Source organism: Gallinula chloropus (genome assembly GCF_964237585.1).
Source record: "Gallinula chloropus genome assembly, chromosome: 1".
NCBI classification, from domain to species: domain Eukaryota; kingdom Metazoa; phylum Chordata; class Aves; order Gruiformes; family Rallidae; genus Gallinula; species Gallinula chloropus.
In genome coordinates this window covers 87,992,142-88,011,504 of record NC_140085.1, presented here as the reverse complement: position 1 = coordinate 88,011,504, position 19,363 = coordinate 87,992,142, and the positions used below count along the sequence as shown (strand labels likewise).

General features: G+C 45.9%; 1 protein-coding gene across 1 annotated transcript; it reads left to right on the top strand.

The window, feature by feature from the left end:
* Nucleotides 1–475: 475 nt before the first annotated feature.
* MAB21L3 (mab-21 like 3) lies at nt 476–17,830 on the top strand (the record flags this gene model as incomplete). The annotated part of the gene is made up of 7 exons (XM_084279188.1): nt 476–530; nt 5,405–5,545; nt 7,518–7,589; nt 10,094–10,385; nt 13,197–13,378; nt 14,633–14,827; nt 17,597–17,830. Exons 1-7 carry the CDS (start codon nt 483–485, stop codon nt 17,828–17,830), a joined length of 1,164 nt encoding a protein of 387 aa, XP_084135314.1. The 5' UTR covers nt 476–482.
* Between the last annotated feature and the right edge of the window lie 1,533 nt (nt 17,831–19,363).

The following is a 19,363-nucleotide window of genomic DNA, read 5'->3' as shown; positions in this document are numbered from 1 at the left end:
AGGGATACCTGAAGAGCGTTTGACCAATGGTTTAGTGAAGGGCTAGTGCAGCAGGGAAGTTCTTGTGGCATAATAATGCTGTGCACGAGCATACTGAATCTGCAGTGCGATCTGAAAGGCGCTTCCAGGTCTGCCCTGAGACAGAGCAGTAGTTGGGATATTTTTGTGTGTGCCTGCATGCAAGACCCACCATTTAAAAGTAATAGGATGAATAATCATGATTGAACTTAGGGAAATTGGAGCTAGGTTTCCAAAGGATCTGGATGTGACATTGTGACACAGACTAGGGAAAAAAAAATTAAAAATAGGCATACTTCCTTGCTTCTCTCTCCTCTTCTTCATCCACAGAAGACTCAAGTGACCTGAGCTGCACAGGGCAAGAAGGCTCTGAGCTGGTTGCTGTGAGAGTCCCTCCACTTCCAGAGGCAGGTGAACAAGTGACAAGTGAATTCACACTTTAGGGAAGTGAAGACCATCTTGCCATGAAACCGTTCACAGATGAAGATGTAGAAATCTACATCCAGAGCAAGGTAAGGCTTTAATCTGTCCAGATTTTCTGTCTCCCACACTAGGTGTTGATTCTGAAGGGTGCCAAACTTGACAGTTAGTTGCTTGCCTGCTGTCTTCATTTCTGAGACAAGACTGGGTGAAGTTTCATGAGAACTGTATTTCTAATGAGATTTCTAGGTCTCTGTTGCAGAGTGTTATCAGGGATCTCAGCTGGTAGTCTAATTTTTCAAAGTGTTTGCCCTCCTCTTCTTCAGATGTAACGAATTTCTGCTCTCATTTTGGAATTCCAGGTGTGAGATTAGCTGTAATTGCCAGCATTTGATCTAAGAAAAGGTCTGTGGCACTTTCCTTATCCAATGCTCTTGACAGAAACAGGACCAAAATTACACCAAGGGTTGCCTCTAAGAAAGATGCATTTGAGAGCTAAGGATGCAGATACTGTTGCGATTCACCCATCGGTCGGTCACGTCAGCTCAGGGTACTTCTCTGTATACCAGGATTTAAATAACCTGCCTTATGAGCACACGCAGGCTGGAACCACATTGTCTATTTTATGAGATATTCCAGCATTCTTTTTTTTCCCCATTATGAAATGAAGTAAAGCAGAATAAAGTCATCAGCGAAACAATGCTGTTAATGAAAGTAACTCTTAAGTGAGCCATAAGACTTTTTAAAGCTGACATGGTTCATCACAGAACTTAGCCATTGCCTGTTTTACAGTCTGCTTTCCCCAGCAAAATGCAAGACACAGGTGAAAAATCATTTCAAAATGGAAGACTGTAAGGCTTTCTTTTCTGTCAAGGATGAAATGGTCTAGTACCATGGAGGGACTGGTAAGAAAGGTTCGTTTGCTCTGTGGAAATGTTTTGGTGACTAGCCTGTGCATTTCTATAAGAACTCTCATGTTCAGCCGTGCAGTGTTGTGCACTGGAAAATCCTTCCATCAGAACCTGTTCAGTGAGCTGTAGCAGTGAACACTTCCCTGCAGATCTATCGTGTGGAGCGACAAAGGAGGGAGCGGAGGAAGGCCACGCATGGCACGATGCTCCTATGTCTGTCATTAAGTACAGGGGACAGAAGCAGAGCGTAGTTAAACAAGGCTCATAGTTGCCTTTGGTTTAGGATCCGCTGAAAGTCTGTTTTCTAGTGGCTCTGATGGGTTCCAAGTTTCTGCCTGCTCATGAGCCTCCTGTCCAAGCGAGGCTGCCTGACCTTCAGGTAAAATGCTGCCTGGTTTTGAAAGCAGGTCAGCTACCTGGTGCAGCAAATCTCCATGATGCACGAGTTTTCTTCCTTAAACCACTCAGCAAAGGAAAACCACAAGTGCATATAGAGTGACAGTGACTGGGTAAATAAGAACAGGTCCAGATGTTCTTAACAGTCCCCAGTAAATCTCAGTCCTGTTTGCTTTCCCCATAGTGAAACGTTCATTGATCCGGTTGTGCTGGTTTTGTGCATTTGCTTTGGCATGATTTCCAAAGTTAGGTCCTGGTAAGGGGAACGCCAGTAGGTGGTGGAAGTGGTTGTCTAACAAAGAGTTTATTCTGTCTCTTCTCACAACATGTCCGTGCTGGTGCTAAAAACATCCTCAATAAATGCCTTGGCTTTTCAGAAGCTGAACTCACTCCTGTTCTGTCTTCACTTCAGTAGGAATGTTGTCTCTTCTAATAGCATGATTAAGGACCTAATTGTGGTTAGCAACAGTTAGCACCATCTGTCACGTGCCCTTTGTTATTTTATCCCTGCCCCAGCGATGAGGAATGTATGCAGAAAAAGGTGGTTAGTTGTACCTCCCTTAATGTTTCTTCTAAGAGTCTAAACTCTTAATTTTAAAGATTTCATGACAACTGCTATAGCCCAGCCAGTAGGTGATGAAGGAACAATTAAATTAAGCCAGGCTGGGTTGGATGGATTCTCCCAGGATACTGGAGGTGGCAGAAAGTGTTTTCTAGTGGTTGCCCCTTAGAGAGAACATAGCATGGGCAATGCATGCAGAGGCGTTCTTAGATCTCTGTTTGAGCTGACCCAGTGATTGTATACTTCCAACAGGAAAAAGTCTGGGGTTTGTTCCCAAAGCTGCTACAGGTGGACAACTTTCTCTACCGCTCATACCATTTGCTGGTTGGAGAAACCATTAGGAATCTTGTGGAGCAAGTCAAGCTTATTAGACTGCTCTGAGGAGTTCTTCGGGACGAGTGAAAACATGGTGGAAAAAATAGCTGTAGCTGCAGATGGAGAAGTGCCATGAGCGAAAGCTGAGATGAGGAGGTGAAAATGAACATGGGCTACAATTTTTCAGTACGAATTTTCTTAAAAAGAAAAAAATTTAGAAGTACGTGCAAGCTAGCTAAATCTGGTGTCAGGGAACAAGGATGACTTGGAATGAGGAGAAGAGTGAACTAGTAGGGAATTTAAAGGGGTTATATAAACATAGGAGACTGCATGTTGTTAACGTAGAATCAGGATGTCAAAGGTAGGTGACAGCTCAGTTAAGGAAATAGGATGCTGCTGTCTGATGTATTTTCTACTGGCAAAAACTGTTCAGGTTTATTAAAAATGCTGTTACTTTGTTGCCTGGGGGAAGGTATTCAAACTCTGCTCATCTTCAAGTTCAGTGTTAGTCAATTGCTATTCATTGGTTAATTGGTCTTAGACAAGCACTAGTCCTTTTGTAGTCCATTGTATGGTCTCTTGTTGTGAAGAAGTGAATGTTTGTCACTTCTCAAGGCTTGGGGTCACATTTCAACACAGTTGAGTGTTTTGTCTGACAATTCAACATTTCACATGAAGGTGTCCAAAGACTTTCAGTGAAGCACTTGTCAGTGGTATTTTCTAAAAGGGAGTAGAGTGTTGTTTAGAAGATGAGGAAGATGCTAAAGCAAGCAGGATCCAGGAGGTTTACAATAAATTCACAGAATGGTTTGGATTGGAAGGGACCTCAGATCATATAGTTCCAACCCCCTTGCCATGGGCAGGGACACCCTCTGCTAGCCAGGTTGCCCAAAGCCTCACCTCACTTGGCCTTGGACACTGCCAGGAAGGGGGGAGCCACAGCTTCTCTGGGCAGCCTGTGCCAGGCCCTCACTGCCCTCACAGGGAAGGATTTTTTCCTTATGCTTTTGCTTTGGTCTTTGATAATAATAGATGACTACAGCAGTTATGTTTGACTGCGGCAGTCATGCCTAATCATTCACTTTAGCCACGCTGTTAATGATCTAACACTCTGGTTTCATAACTGCAAATAGCCCAGCCAGGGTATTAGATCTAGATTCAGGTGGGTTCTCATGTCCTGACCTAGGTCTTCAAAACCTCCCATCTGTTTCTGTATTCTTTTGTTGCTGGCACACAATGAAATTTAGTAGAATGTGATGAGGAAGAAGAAAGAACAAGAAAAAAATTAAAGCAAAACCTGCAACAAAATGAGATAAAGTATTAGGATGCAAAAAAGGACAGTAAGCAATCTTCATGTCTAACTGTGCACAGATAATTCTACATGAATAAGAAATGAGGAATCATTCATTAACAGTAGCTGAATCTCCTCATTTTGGTAAATACTTAAATGTCCTTTACTAAGCTGGTTCCTTCATGTTCCTCCCGTTAAATCTCCTTGTTCAGATTTTTACTATTTGTCCTGGCTTTGGCTGAGATAGAGTTAATTTTCTTTCTAGGAGTTGGTATGGTGCTGTGTTTTGGATTTAAGATGAAAATAATGTTGATAACACACTGATGTTTTCAGTTGTTGCTAGGTAGTTGTGGTGTTTATACTAGGTCAAGGACTTCTCAGCTTCTCATGCCCTGCCAGCTGCACAAGCTGGAAGAACACAGCCAGGACAGATGACCCTGGCTGGCCAAAGGGATATTCCCTAAAATATCATGTCATTCTCCCTGTTTACTTGAGAAGCAGACTTGCTGCTCAGAAAGACTAGCATGGGGGTTTGGGTTTTCTTCACTTCTGCATGTGGTGAGCAGTTGTATTTGTGCATCACTTGGGTGGGGGGGTTAAAATATATTACTTAACAATAATAATAATATAATCATCATCTTCCTTTGTTATCCTATTAAACTGTCTTTATCTCAACCCATAAGTTTTTTTTTCTCTGTTCTCCTCCCCTTTTCCTTGCGGGGAGGAGGGGTGAGCGAGTGGCTGTGTGGTGCTTAGTTACCAGCTGAAGTTAAAACCACAACACCACCCCCTTATGGGGATCCATTCATTTTCAGTCATATGTGAAAGCTCAGGTTCATTTTTCTGAGTTGTCCATCCTTCAACTCGGTCTTTCCAAGACTCAGAGCTTCCACTGAAATAATTTTCCATAAATAGTTATGCTACTTCTGCTTGAAATGACAAGCTATCCATCAAGTCACACAAACACCTAGTCCTCAGCGGGACCAGCTTTGGAGAGATACTTTCTCGCCATCTAGGAGTAGATGCTCATCTGTACTTCGGGTATGAAGACAGTATGGATACTCTCAATGCTGCCTAAATGCTGCCACATACACCTGCAGCCTGAGTCATGTAATTCTTGAAATCTCAACAGCTGTTGGGATGACACATACCCTGGGAATGGCTGGTGTAAGCAGGGGAGTAACAGGGTATTTTGCAGCAAATGGATACAGGATGAGACTGTAGCTGGTTGATAGCAAATTTCTCCATATGATGAACTCTTTCCCTTCCATCCAATGGTATTGGCATCAATTAATGCTCAGCAGTCTGGAGTATGGGCCCTTCAGTGTTTGCCAGCTCTCCCTCCTGGTAAATTGGTTGTAGCACACAGGTTTCATCCCCAGTGCAGCACAGGTGCTAATGTTTCTCAGGATGCTTTAAGTCGATTGTTTCCTGCTGGAGACAAAGAGTGCAGTTACCTGTACTATGAAGTGTCTTTCTTGGAACTAACAGGTGGAACAGCGACATGACCTGGTTTCCAAAGCAGTGGAGGAGGTGCAGAAAATTATCCAGCAGCTGACTGCAGAAATCAGCTATAAGGCTGCACGTTTCCAGGCCATCTCCAACTCGGGCATTCACAATGAGAATATCAAGGTATGAACAAGAGCTGTGATACACTGTCTGGCAATCAGTAATGATTTCTCCGTTGTGTAAGTGTTTGTATGGACCAGTACCTCACCCAAAATGTCACTGGGACATCTTACAACCAGAGGAGCATTGGAGAGGTCTGGGTAAATTAGGCAGAGCCTCTTTTTACAACTGCTGCTTCTACTGCCAGAGCTGTCAATCTGTGAGCAGAAGTCAGAGATCTTTGGGAGACAGAAAGAAAAAACTTGTACAGCATTAAGAAGAAAAAAATGCTCATGCCTTCATGAGCTGTGACTCATATTTTTCACAGGTGGGAAACATGTCAACTCACTGAAAAGAGGGGGGAGGAAATCAAAAATCCTTCTTCTGCTATGAACAGTAGAAAGCTCTTTCAGAAAAATATGTTTTTTCTTGGTCATGGATTGGAACTTTTTTTATACTGGGAAGAAATATGCTTATTAGTGGGAGAAGTTAAACATCTCTCCACTTTAGACCATCAAATACCAAAATAATAATGTCCTGTCCCAGCTGTGACAGAAGACTGGTTGTTTCCTGTGACTGCTTAATGTAAGAACAGCTGCTGTAAGGATATGAGAAACAATTGTACCAATGGCAGTTTAAGGTGAAAACGATCCTTTTCAGTTGCACTAGTTTACATGCTTTAGCAATGTCAGTCCTCATGCTAAGGTGCAGCCAGTTACAGAACAAAGCACAGCAAACACATGAAGGCAACTTGTGCAGCTGTCTGGGACTGAAGGTATTAGCGCTGCGTGTATCAAGCTGCTGGAAGGGTGTGGAGACGGAGGCAGGATATACTCATCTGGTGTGAAACGTGGCTGTTGCTCTGGGCACAAACACATTCAGATTTGTATCTTTCCTGGAATTTTGTGTATCCCAGGACATGTGGCCTTGCCAGTAGAAGCGACCGCAGTGATGTAAAATGGTGCCACGTCCTGGTCCACATGTTCCTAGGTGCATCACCCAACATCCACCTCTCATGCTGGAACAAACCTGCTTTGAGTAATGAAGTTTGACAAGACCCAGGTCAGGGTAAAATGGCTGTTCTGGAGAACAAAGCAGAACAATGCCAAAGCAATCTGTTCTGAACAGTAATCTGGTACTGAAGTAGGCTGATCTGAACAACCCCTGCTTAAAAGCAGTCACCCAAATTTGTTTTCTGAAAACACCAACAGATCTGTAATTCATACTTAACTGCACCCAGGTCAATAAATCTGTGCCAGTCATGCTGAGAGGGCCTGGGTAACTGTACTGTAGTGTGGGGCAGCAAGGAATGGGTTAATAATGAATATTTTTGTCTTGGACTGCTTTGCTTCCAAAAAACAGCATCTTTAAAATCACTGCTGACATAACTCAAGATAGAGGAGACTTAAGTTACAGGAGAGCAAATGTATTAACTATTCTGTGTTTAATTTTACAACGTGTTTTTGTTCCTGCATCTGATGAAAAGGACTTGGATTTGATGTAACATAGTGAGGGGTCTTGATCTGTTGAGAATCTACAGGCCTCCTTGCAAATGGGAGAACAAAAGAACTGCAAATGGCTGGGTGAATGTAGAAGAAAAGCCTGTAGATACTCAGTGTTTTTCTGTGACCCAGGGGACAAAAAGTCCAAATCATTAATAACAGTTTTGATGGATAAAATGGATAGAACTTATAAGTGTTTGTTTTAGTTGTAGCCCACCATTTTTGCAGCTGTCACCTGTGCAGGGCTGATGCAAAAGTTGTGGAGGCTTCAGTGAGTTGGAATGAGCAGGTTAGCACCCACAGTAACTGCTAGTACAGCACTGCCCAATGGTATTGCTGAGTGCTTAACTCTGTAATCGTGGTGGGGCGGGGAGGATTTCCCTTTAACTAATAGGCTCAGAGGTACCTCGCAGCTTTGCTCTCTGAATGAATGACCTGGCACACACTTTCTCTCTGTTCTGTCTACTTCTCGTTTTCCTTTCTGCTTCTCTCAGGATCAGCCAGCTTTACTGGCCAAGTGGTCAGCTATGCTTCGGGGGAAGCGCCCGTTCCACCCTTCCATCCAGGTACAAAGCCTTCCTGCCGCCTGGTGCCTGCCAGTCCGTGTTCCCGCCTCCTCCTCTCCCGCCCTCTTCTCCAGGCAACTTCACCCACCTAGTCGATCCTCCCATGACTACTTCATCCTCTCTGCAAGAGACTTGCTTTTTTAGTGTAACTGTTTCTAACTATTTCTGATAGTCTAACTATTTCTAACCTGATGCCTCTGCCTCCCTGGGGTACCATGGCCAGGATCACAGACTGAGCCTGTGTTTAATTTGCCCAGCACATTGCAGGCAGGTTTTAACACAGCAGGATCATCCATAAGTTACACACCCCAGAGTCTGAGGCTCTTGTTCAAGCCAGTGACTTGCTGGTGCCCATGATCTGCATATGGTGTACAACACCGTGGTGTGGCAGAGCACAGGTGTGGGACAGGCACTTGTTTAGGCCAGGGCAATGCCAGCTGCCCAGCTTTGCAGTGCCATCTCCAACCTTGTGATTTCTGCTGTTCCTAGGTGGAGGGGCCTCGTGACTTTCGTTTGAAGGCACTCACCTAACATGTATTGCTCTTCCTTTTATAATCTGTTGGGTGTCAGTGCCTGCAAGCCAGCACCTTGGTATGGGAAGGAATGGTTGTTTATCTGCAGATGTGGCTGAGGCAGTCAGATGAGCAGGAACTGCATGACAGCCATGGTATTTTTTTTTCCTTCTGGAGCCTAGCACTTCATTCCTGAGCTGCTCACGATGATTCTCAGCCCCAGCAATTGCAGCTTGACCTGCAATGTTGTCCTTCCAGTATCCCCCTGCCTTTAGGTGGTTTATATTGGACAAAAGAAGGGCTTGCTGGTGCTTCCTTTGCCATTTCTGTGCTTCCTGATGGCCATCTTTTATACCTCAAATCTCTTGCCAGGGAGCAGAGAAGACCAGCTGCTCCCTGTGGGAGAGGGAGCCAGGAGATTAGCATGACAACATTGCAGTTCCTGCCGCCTAGTCCTGGAGCAAGGAAGACCTAGGGAGGGCAGCTGGGTTCAGCTGAGAGTCAGGCAGGTCTCTGATGATAAGGCAAGTCTGCAGTAGAGACAAGAACACTCATGGGTGTCAGGATCAAGCTCGCTGGCAGTAACCAGGGGCAGGTGCAGTCTACTGATTGCCAGGCAAGTCCATAATGGCCAGGTAGGTCTGAGGTAGGGCAACAAGGTCTGTGGCCATACACAGGCATAGCTGTCACGCAGCTGGAGACCAACACTCCTACGACATAGCCTGGCGCTGAGCTGAAATGGGGGTCCCAGGCCCACAAGCAGAAGGTGTGGGTAGAAGTTCTTCAGGGCCATCAAAGCCTGTCAGGACCCTGGCACCTCTGCAGTACTATTTTAAATCAGCTGAGCTACCAGGAAGACCACCAGAACGTTTTGGATTATTACAGGAGAGTGACAAGGGCATTGCATTCACCTCAAAGTAGCCACCTTGCAGCAACAGCCATCACTTCACATCCTGCTTGTGCAGCAGCTTCACCTTATTAATGCCAGTGTAAGTTAGGCTTGGTAGCAAGTGGAGTTGAAAAGCTAACATGGGAAAAGTCTGAGCACCCTCTCTGAATGCTTGGAGCCACAATTGCCAAATGCTTCCAAACTAGTGTTTGGAGATGTCTGGCTATGCCCTAGGTCAGTAGGATGTTTCATGGTATCCGTGTCACTTTATTTGCTCTGCAAATGCTGGTTTGGCACTGGTTTTATTGGACAATGGTCATTCTCAAAGCAAGGCCAATTACAGTCCTGCAACCAAGCCTGCTTGTGGCTTGGTTATCCATCGGTTACCATTTCCATCCTGAGGCTGTTTCTGGCTTCCACTCAGCAGGAGATGTGGTTTCATATAGTATGGCTGGCCAAGACCTGAGTTTTTTTCTGAGGGTGCCACTGCCTATGTGGGTGTAGGCATGTCACTTGCCTCACGTGTCCGTCTCCTAAGGACGGTTGTACAGAGTGAAGCGCTGGTCAGATGAATGGGAAAGAGCCTTATTTTGCTAATGTCTGTAGTGGACTTTGAAAGAAGTTAGGAAGGTGCACTTTTTGCCACAGGTATTGCTACTATGGAGCTCTAGGCTTATCTCTAGCAACTATCCTGAGGAAGTACCTTGCACTGTTTTGTTTCCTTCTGCTGGATCTCTAACCGTGCTCTCTGACGCTTTCCTGTGCCTTGGAGATGGCTAGTTACTACAGCTCATGCAGTTGCAGACCAGCAGTTACAAGGAACGTGGGAAACCATGCCAGGTGGGGTGGAAAATTGGTCAGTGTGCATCTGTCTTCTATGGGCCATGGCTGTCACATCAGACTGCTTCTAAGACAATTTTCTTTTAGTCTGTGTACCCCCAAAGTAACCCCCCGACAGGTATGGAACAGGTCCTTCACACTATGGCTTTTCCTTCCCTCCAGAGCCCACAGTTTTACCTATTACTTCCTTAACCCTCTTTCCCTTACTTCACGCTCATGGATGTGCCCTTGTCTCCTCTCTCAAACTCTCTGCACTCTCCTAGGTCTTAGCACCCAGCCAATTCCTCATCACAGTCCCTCTGCGTGGCCTGACCGGGTACAGGGAATGCCAGGTACGGCACTGGCGTTATTACACCATGCATGGAGCCAAGCTCCTCTCCTCCGTGCGGGACCCTGAGGAATTGCATCAGTGGCTGGAGGTGGAGCAGTTCTCAAAAAGCCTTCAGCAGTGGCACGAAACGGATGTGAACATCGAAGGTGATCTGGTTCCGGCCAAAGTCCTTATCATCTTCCGGGAGCTGGTGGAGAAGTCGATTATCTCCTGTAACCTCTCCAGTGAGTTTAGTGGGGACAGGTGTAAAGGGAACTGGCTGTCCTCTACAGCTGATAGAGGGGAAACTGTCACACACACACAAAGTGTTTGCTTGGCTCACGTGATCAGAAGTTAAAAAACAACAAACCTCTCCAAAATTAGGAAGCCTTTAGCCCATTACAGACATGCATGTAGACCTAGATTGAAGGTAGAATTAAGTAGTCCTTGGGCTCTTTACACCTAAGATGTTGCTCCTATCTTAGGAATATGCATAGGGTCTTCAGTAACATCACCCTCACAGTTCAACCAAGATGTAACACAGATTTTCAGAACTTTTTGGGATTTTGTGGGGTGTGGGGGGAAATCTTGTTCTACTGCAGCACCTGCAATGTATCTAGACTATCAAGGAAGATAGCATAGGACCATTGCCTACAGGGAATGTGCATAAGTCAGAGAAGAAAGTGCTCGAAGATGTGTATAGGGCAGATAATGCTTTGAGGAAACCTTAATTGCCTATAGCTTTCCAGCATGGGGTGGTGGGAACTAAGTAGAAGGAGTTCCACTTGAGCAAAGTCTGTTGGACAGGAGCTCTTCCCCCCAGTGTCCAGGCTACCCCAGCCCTGTTTGGCAGAACTAGACTTGGGAAGTTTGCTGATCCCTTTGTGAGCAATCCAAAGTGCCTGTTTAGATCCTGTGGCTAATTGCACTGGAAGTGCTGATCGCTGACATAACACAATCAGTGGTGCATGTAACATGCCTTCATAGCTCCTACAACTGTAGCAAGATGCTGCCTGAACAGTGATGCCCGTGTTTAATTCTTAGCATCGGAGGCACGTTACAGACTTCAGCTAATGAATGCCTGGCTTGGTCCAAGCTAAATAGTCTATGTCCATCTTTTTGCAGTAAGATACTGTGACATGATCAAATCCAGACTGTGGTGCCTCTTCACATAGCGAGTTCCCAGGATGACTCTACTCATTGGCAGTCTGATATGGGTCTTCTGTGTTCTGGAGAAATAGGAGCCATTTCCAGTCATCTGATTGCACTCTGAATTTCAGTCACAGGAGAAAACGTGTTAAAGTCAACCTCAGCTAGATTGTTGCATTCTTCCAGAACTTATGTTCTCCTAGAAATGGAAAGGTTGAAGGGAATGAAATTTCACCATTGAGGCTCACAGAAAAGACCAGATGCAACAGGCTGCATCTGAAGGTTGACTTATGTGGGAGTCATTGTGCCGAAGTGAAAACCAGCCATTGTGTCTAGCAGCAGTACAGCAAGTTGTAGAGCCCAGAGAGGTATTTCCAAGGGACCTGGGGGGATAATGGTTGGGCTGATGATTCTGACACTGTTTTAGTAAGGTCAGCTGGGAGAAGACTGGCACAAAGAAGATGAGCTGAGATAAAGTCAGGAGGACATTTTTGTTCATTTCTAAGAATGAACTTCATCCCACAGTACAATTGAAGTTGCAGAAATACTTCCCTGATTTCATTGCTTTCCTATTTTTTAATTCTTTTAGCACCAGCAAAACCAGGGGTTTTGACGTGTCTCACTTTTCATCAGTGGGAAAATATGTAGCAGGGTTGTGATGGTTTTGGAAACACTGTGAATGCATTTCCTTTCTGGATGCTCTAATGCTTTTCATCTGTGAGTGATCCCTGCTGAGGGCTTGGGAGCAGAACAGTTCCTGTTTTGGTGCCAAGGCTTGGTTCAGCAGGGAACGAGCATGCAGATTTTACCCAGGGTTATAAAGTTCTGGTTGGGATGGACTCCTCTCTTTGCAAAGTAATTCCCCCCTGTGATTTCCTGGAGGAGGTGCTAATTTACCATAGAGAGTAGGCAGATAGTTCCTTTGTGAGAGCAGATGATGTTCAACACTGTCCCTTCAAGTCTGTTTTGTGGGCTCCTTGTCCCATACCAATCAAAACAAGGTGGGTTAACACACTACTATTTAACTTGCTTATGGTGATCTGCTCTGTCTTTTCCTTCATTGGGTTAGAGCAAGTGGGGTCGTGCAATTGACTCAGCTGGCAGAGTTGAAGGGACAGTGATCCTGCCAGAGTGACAGGGAAAGCTGAAGACAGAAACTTCCTCCATGAACGCAGCAGAGCCAGCAGCAAACATCTCACCAAGTCTGTTAGTTGCAGCTTTCATTTCTTCCTGCTCTTAGAGCATGTTGTTCCTGGAGGTGAGCTGCTCTTCTTCCACTAAGGAAACCTCTTTCCTCCAAATCACCACAGAACTAATTCTTTTTGACATTCAGTAGTCCCCATGTGGCAAGACATTAGCCTTGCATGTGGTGTGACTGCTCTGCACAGCAGGCCATCAGTTCTGGCACTGTGTTCTGTACAAATGCATCTCCAGAAACAAAACTTACAGATACCCCACAAAACATTCTGAATGACCAGCAAGGGTAAGTCATTTAGTCTGACCACAGGTTCTCTGAAACAATAAGATCTTTAGGTATGGTGTGTTCATCTGGTCCCCTCCAATCTGCAGCAATCTGGTACTGTACCACTAGAAACTTTAGGTTGCACCAGTTGTCTACATGTATTTTTAAGAAGCTGGTCCTAGGATTTATGAGTGCTCCACAGAGGAAAACAAAAACAAGGCAACTGAGTGTAAAATTGAGGGCTCATTTGTTCCTCCTTCTTCCTGTCCTCGTTCCCCAGGGTAGATTAAGACAATAATTTTTTTTTCTTGTATTCTGCTTATGGCACTGAAGAGAAAGTGTGAAACCAGAACAAGAGAGCTGCAAGAACCTAGGCTGCCCTTTGCTTGGCTTGTGGGAGAAGACCTTTTCTTCTTTGTTATCTTCTCTTGCTGTTCCCTCACAGGTAAAGTGACGGTGCTGGAGAGCTTCAGCTCCGTGGTCCGGGTGTCTGTGGAGACGTCAGAATCCCAGGTCGAGGTGGAGCTGGTCCCAGCTGTGGAGATCCCAACCTGCTGGCCTGAGAAAGCCCGGTGGCCCCGTTGCCTGCGGCGCTGGCCGTCCCAGGAGAAGGTGCAGTGCATCAAGGTAAACCGTGTGAGAAGCACTGCCAGCCCTGTGCCGGAATGGGCCTCGGAGGGGTCCAGCACCCCTGACCGCGGTTTCCCAACCGAAGGACTGCATGGCAGGCAACAGCATGGTTGGAAGGTGTACTCTCTAGAGAAGCAATATTTCAAAGTAGCCTGTCAGATTTTCTTGGGATTCTTCCCCCCATCCCCACCCCACCCTCCCTTACAGTGGTGAATTCTGTGGAAGAAAAACTGCATAAACTGTTCATCGCACGAGTGTTTCATATACTGCTCTGCCTGTGTAGCTCAACAGTGATGTGCATCACTCTTGCTGTTCTGCTCTGCCTCACACAAGCCCTCTGCAAATGGGCAGCAGTCCTGCAGTTTTCCCTCTGGCCTAGGCCCATCTTTCCCTACAAATCTCATGGGTAGATTCCAGCACTCCAGCTCAGCCCCAGCTATCATGTTGCTACAGGTCCAGTTACACCTTCCGGTCCTGCTGCCCTCACATGCACAGCCTGTTGCTCCGTGGCCGACAGTAGCACTGTGGTACAGCAACTGGTGGCTCTCGAGGTGGACCTGCTGGAAGGAACTGATGAGGAAACAAAACAAATTGCACAGTTACTTGATTAGCAGTTAGGACAGGTGAGGTTTGCTGCCTCTGCTAACCCTGTTTAGAAAACATTTCGAGAGATGTCACGCATCCGTTTTGTAGCATCTCTCTGCATCTGATGTCTCTGTCCTCTGCCCTGGTCAGGCCCCAACTGGAGTACTGTATCCAGTTCTGGGCTCCCTGGTACAAAAAAGACAGGGATCTCCTGGAGAGAGTCCAGAGAAGGGCTACAAAGATGATTAATGGCCTGGAGCATCTTCCCTACGAGGAAAGGCTGAGTGAACTGGGGCTGTTCAGCCTTGAGAAAAGACGACTAAGGGGGGACCTTATTAATGTTTATAAATATCTCAAGTGTGGGACACAAAGGGAGATAGCCAGCCTCTTCTCAGTGGTCTGTGGAGACAAGACAAGGGGCAATAGCTTCAAGTTGGAGCACAGGAGGTTCTGCACCAACACGTGGAAGAACTTTTTCACAGTGAGGGTGACAGAGCCCTGGGACAGGCTGCCCAGGGGGGTTGTGCGGTCTCCTTCTTTGGAGACATCCAAAACCCGTCTGGACGCCTATCTGTGCGATCTGTCCTAGGGAACCTGCTTTGGCAGGGGGGTCGGACTTCCAATCCCTAAAATTCTGTGATTCTGTGATTCCCCTTTTGTCCACAGTCACTTGGTTTTGACCTTTTGGCCCGCTCCAATTACCACTGGCAGCTCTGCTTCTCCCGTGCTGAGCATATACTCATGGAAGGGCTTGATGACGATGGTGGTTGTCGCATGAAGTGCTTCAGGGTCATGAGGCAGATGAAGGAAGATGTCTGGTGTGCTGGAAATAAGCCTGTCATCACAGCTTATCACCTTCAGGTAGGTATCACTATGATACCAAGATATGGTCCCAATATCTGTTGCAGGGGTTTCCACCCAGTAGTGTCAAAATATCACAGTGTAAATCACTCTGATGTCTAAGTTAACTTCCAAGGTACACTCAAAACCGTAGTTAAGTAAATAGATGTTCCAAACTTCAACAGGAAACTAAAGCCTGTAGGAACATTATGATTGTACCAACCTAAATAATGTTAGAATTGAGGTCCTCTGTTTTGATTTCAAATAAGCATTGTAATACTGTCTTTAAGTGCATGGTTACCTCCTGCTTTTTGACTCCCCCAGCCATCAATATCCATTTGTCAGTCTGTAGAAAAACTCTGTGCTTGTCTTTCTGGATGTGCACCAAACAAAATTCTCATAGGTGAGCATTATTTCACAAACAAAGTAAAAAAATTACAGTTCTAGTGTTTTTTCACCTGGGTTGGTAGCCTCCTCCCTGCACATACTTCAGGGTTCAAGATGACTTCAAACAACGTTTGTGAAAAAGAGACCGGGGCTCTACTATAACTGTGTCCCCACAGCTGCAGACACTTGTGGACCACAGGCAGCACCATTTATCAGGCAGTAGACCAATCCTGTTTCCTGGGTTTTCATCTTGCTGGAACTGCCAGGGAGAGGCTGTTCTTCTCCCACCTTAAAGCTTCAAGTCAGCAGGATTCCACAGTAGTTACTGTTCCTTTGGTGTCCAAAACCAGGTGCAATGACAAGATTGTTCCCAAAGAAAAAGTTGCAACCGTCAAATACTGTTATAGTCATGGGCCTGAACTAAGTCAAGACAGGGTCCAAAAAGGGTTGACAAGGCCAGTTGTAGCTTAGCAGAAAGTACGAACTGGCAGAAAAAACTCTCAAAGGTAGGAGAAAGTGGAAAACCATTTAACCATTAGTAATGATCTCTTTCTCCTGGCTCCTCTGGAGAAGAGGTGCAGGAAGTGCTGTTGCATGGACTCTTGATCAAGATAAAAAGCTCTTTAAAAGCTCTTCAGTTCTTTACTGCACTTCAGGCTCTAACTGTAAGAGGATCGGTTTACTGAGCAGAAGGAATGCTTTGACATTGTCTGTATTTTGACAAAGGGGGGGGGGGAAAAGAGAGAAAGGCGGTCAGTTGAAGAACTAGCAGCTCAGCAGAGGCTTAGTGCTAATTTTTTTCACATTGTTAGGTTTCCACTGTCTGAGGTGTCTAACAATTACAATTAAACAAGACTCTTCATGAAAAAAAAAACCCCTATGACAGAGGAAATCCTTTCCCCAGAAGTTGTGAAAGCCTTAGAAGGCTGAGTAACCGCACTCATCACACTTACCTTCATAGGAATTAAGCTCAAGATTGGGAGAAGACCTAGTTACAGTTTGAAGGCCAAATCTTTGCCTCTGGTAGACAGCTGGCACTTAGGGATGGTTTAGTAAATGCTCGGGGTAGATGACTTGGTTTACACCTGACTGGAAGAGCAGCACTATTTTCCTTGCCTCCAGAAATGTCATTGCAACTGCTGCCCATGGATCTTGCTGAAGGAGTTTTAGCATGATGAAAGGTAACTGCTCTGCAAGTCTCCAAGGAGTAGCTCTTGCAGCGCTGTATCTTGAATTCCTCACTGTCTTTTGTTCCCTGGCAACATTAAAAAAAACCCCTCTATGTGGTTATGGCAGCTGTGAACAAAAAATTGTTCACATTTGAAAAGCTATCTGAGAAGAAATTCCTCAGCCCTATAACTCCTGCAATGCCTGCTGGAGGAAAAAGAAAAACAAAGCAGGCAATCCAGAATAGTGTGCCTTGTTTTGATGAAACTCTACCTCTGAAGAAACAGAGGAGCTGAAGGCTATACTACAGCCACATCTCACAGTGCCTGTGGGTCTCTCTTTGGGTTGCTGAATCCATAAAATAGCATTGGGACTCCAAGGACATTAAGGAACTTAATAATTAAACCCAAGAGGGGTGGCTCTGTAGTTTTAAAACTGATTTTGGGTTGACCAAGGCAGTTGGTGTGGCTTTTTTGGTACAATAAGTAGTAAGTACTGCCAGAAAATTCTTCTTGGTTGTAGGAAAGTCTAAAACTGCAACACAGGCAGCATAAAAACACCACTATGAGAACAATAATCATATGCATTTCATTATTTTAACCACAGATTTAACACTGGCAATGTAAAACCAGATCAGATAAACTTGGGGGAATAGAGCAAAGTGCATGCCATTAGTATTGTATGTGGGAGAAACACGGGCTGCACTTGACTGGAAAGCACAGCCTGCACCTGCAGCAGGTGCTTGGAAGCTCTGTTTGCCGTGCAGATCGGTGTGCATCATCAATACAAATACAGCTGAAGCTGAGAAATAGTTATGTTAATCTGATTATTGTTTTCTCCCTCCTTGTATCCATGAGCTTCTGCACTTGTATGACAGGCCGTTTTCTACAGGTGAAAATGCCTGGCATTTCTACAGAGGCTCCTGCTGGAGGACAGAAAATAAGCTATTATTTTAACAAGACCATTTTCTCTGGGCCTTTGCTGCAGTCAATAGAGAGGGGCTCCTCTGGGGAAAGGTCCCACCCAGGCATGTCAGAGTTGCTCTGCGTGATCCCCAGAGGAGGCTGTAGCTGTGATCCCTCCGTCACAGAAATGTTAGCGCAGGGAGATGGCGGTGCGAGTCTCTCTGATTTCCAAGGCTGTCAGCCATTCACCAGCACTAAAACTGCCTTAGTAAGCTGTGTGAGCCCTCGACAGAACCTCTAACACCTCTTCTCTCCCATCTGCTTCTTGCAGACAGTGCTATTCTGGACGTGTGAAAAATACCCACGCACCAAGGATTGGCGCTGCTTCCCTCAAGCCTTTCTAAGGCTGGTGCAGAAGCTGCACAAGTGTGTAAGCCAACACTTCCTCAAGCATTACTTTGTCAAGAACACCAATCTGCTCAAATATGCCAACACCAGTGACCTGGACTTGGTGGCCAGCAAGCTTGCAGTCTTCTTGGAGAACCCGGTCTTCTGCCTGGACTAAGGGTGGGAGAAAGCCTCCTCAACCCCAACCCTGAGCTGACCCCCTGCCTCCTCTCCCCACCTCTGGTTGTTCTTCATGTCCTTCCAGTAGATGTTGCATCTGGCTTTGTAAGACAGTTGGCACATGCGGCGCGAAAGAGAAATGTCAAGCTGGCAGCAGTGGGCGGTGAAGACTGATGGGAGGTATCGCTTGATGCCCAGCTGATCTAATTTGCTTTCAGCAGTGACAGCCTGCCTGGAAGCTACAGCCAGTGAAACCCAACTTTCTGTGTCAGTCAGAACAGGCAACTGCCTTGTTCTCTGTCTCTAGCGTGGTGGCACCTTAGCAGAAAGGCGGTGCAGCGAGGACTCGCTCGGCTGCCTACCCGCTGTGTAGCCTAGCACATGTGTGGTTGCCGCCTCCCCCTCTCCCAAGGGCCATGGGTTTGATTCCCAATTTGCCTCGCAGGCCAGCTCTGCAAACCAGCAGAGGAACATTTCTGAAGTGTACTGAAGCTGGAAGCTTTCTCAGAGGCACTTCACTGCTTCCATCTCCAGTAAAAGGGATCCTGCCCCGGTAAAAAGATAACTGTGCTGCTAGGATTGAATAGCTCAAGGGAAGCAAGAGGAGGAACGGTGGGTTTTGCCTCCTTGTTTTTCTCTCCTCCACTTCCATTTTTCTTCCAGTTGCTTCAGAGGTGTTTCTTTCGTGTTTGCCTTTGCCAGTTGTGTTAGTGCCATACAACCAGGGGGCTTTGCCAGAGCAGATTTCACTCCCACCCCTGACTCCATCCAGCAGGCTGGAGGGAGGGAGGAGCAGGTCTTTCCCTAGTTGTTAGCACCCATGTATTTTTGGGTGGTGTACAGGAGAATATTTTTCAAAGGCTGTTAGCTCCTAAACCCTCATTTCTTTTAAAATTATGGATGCTTAAGAAGAAAATCAGTTTTAGTGTTTCAAAAGAACAGAGTTCAAGAATGAGTATAAAGACTTTTGGTTGTAATGCTATTAAATCACTGAAACTAAACCAAAGTGGGCTTGTTTTGGGAGGGTTGTTTTTTTTACATCTGCACATAGATAAGTATCTCTTCTGCCAAGGGAGGTGGCCAGAGATAGGATTTGCAACCCATTCTCCAGGGAGCTGCTGCAGTGGATGGCCTGAAAGATGACCATCCGTGGCAGAGCATCTCCCCCTTGTGTCAAATTGCGGTCTAACCATGCATCTTTAGCACAGCCTCTGCTTTCTGGCTTGATTTTGTACAGAGGAGTATGTTAGCAAGTCCATGGGGATTCTACACAGAGTACTGAAGAAGTCTGGCAGATTGTATGGCAGGACCCCTCCTAATCGTCTACCAAATGTCCTGGGAGCCTGGGGATGTCCCTGCTGACTGGAAGCTAGCCAGCGTTCTTCCAATCTACAAAAAAGTGTTAGGGAAGAACCCAGGGAACTGCAGAACCCCAGACCTCTTAGTCTAACCTCACTTCCTGCTAAAATTATGGAGAAGATTATACTGGGCACTGTTAAAAACATGTAATGAACAATGCAGTCATCAGGCA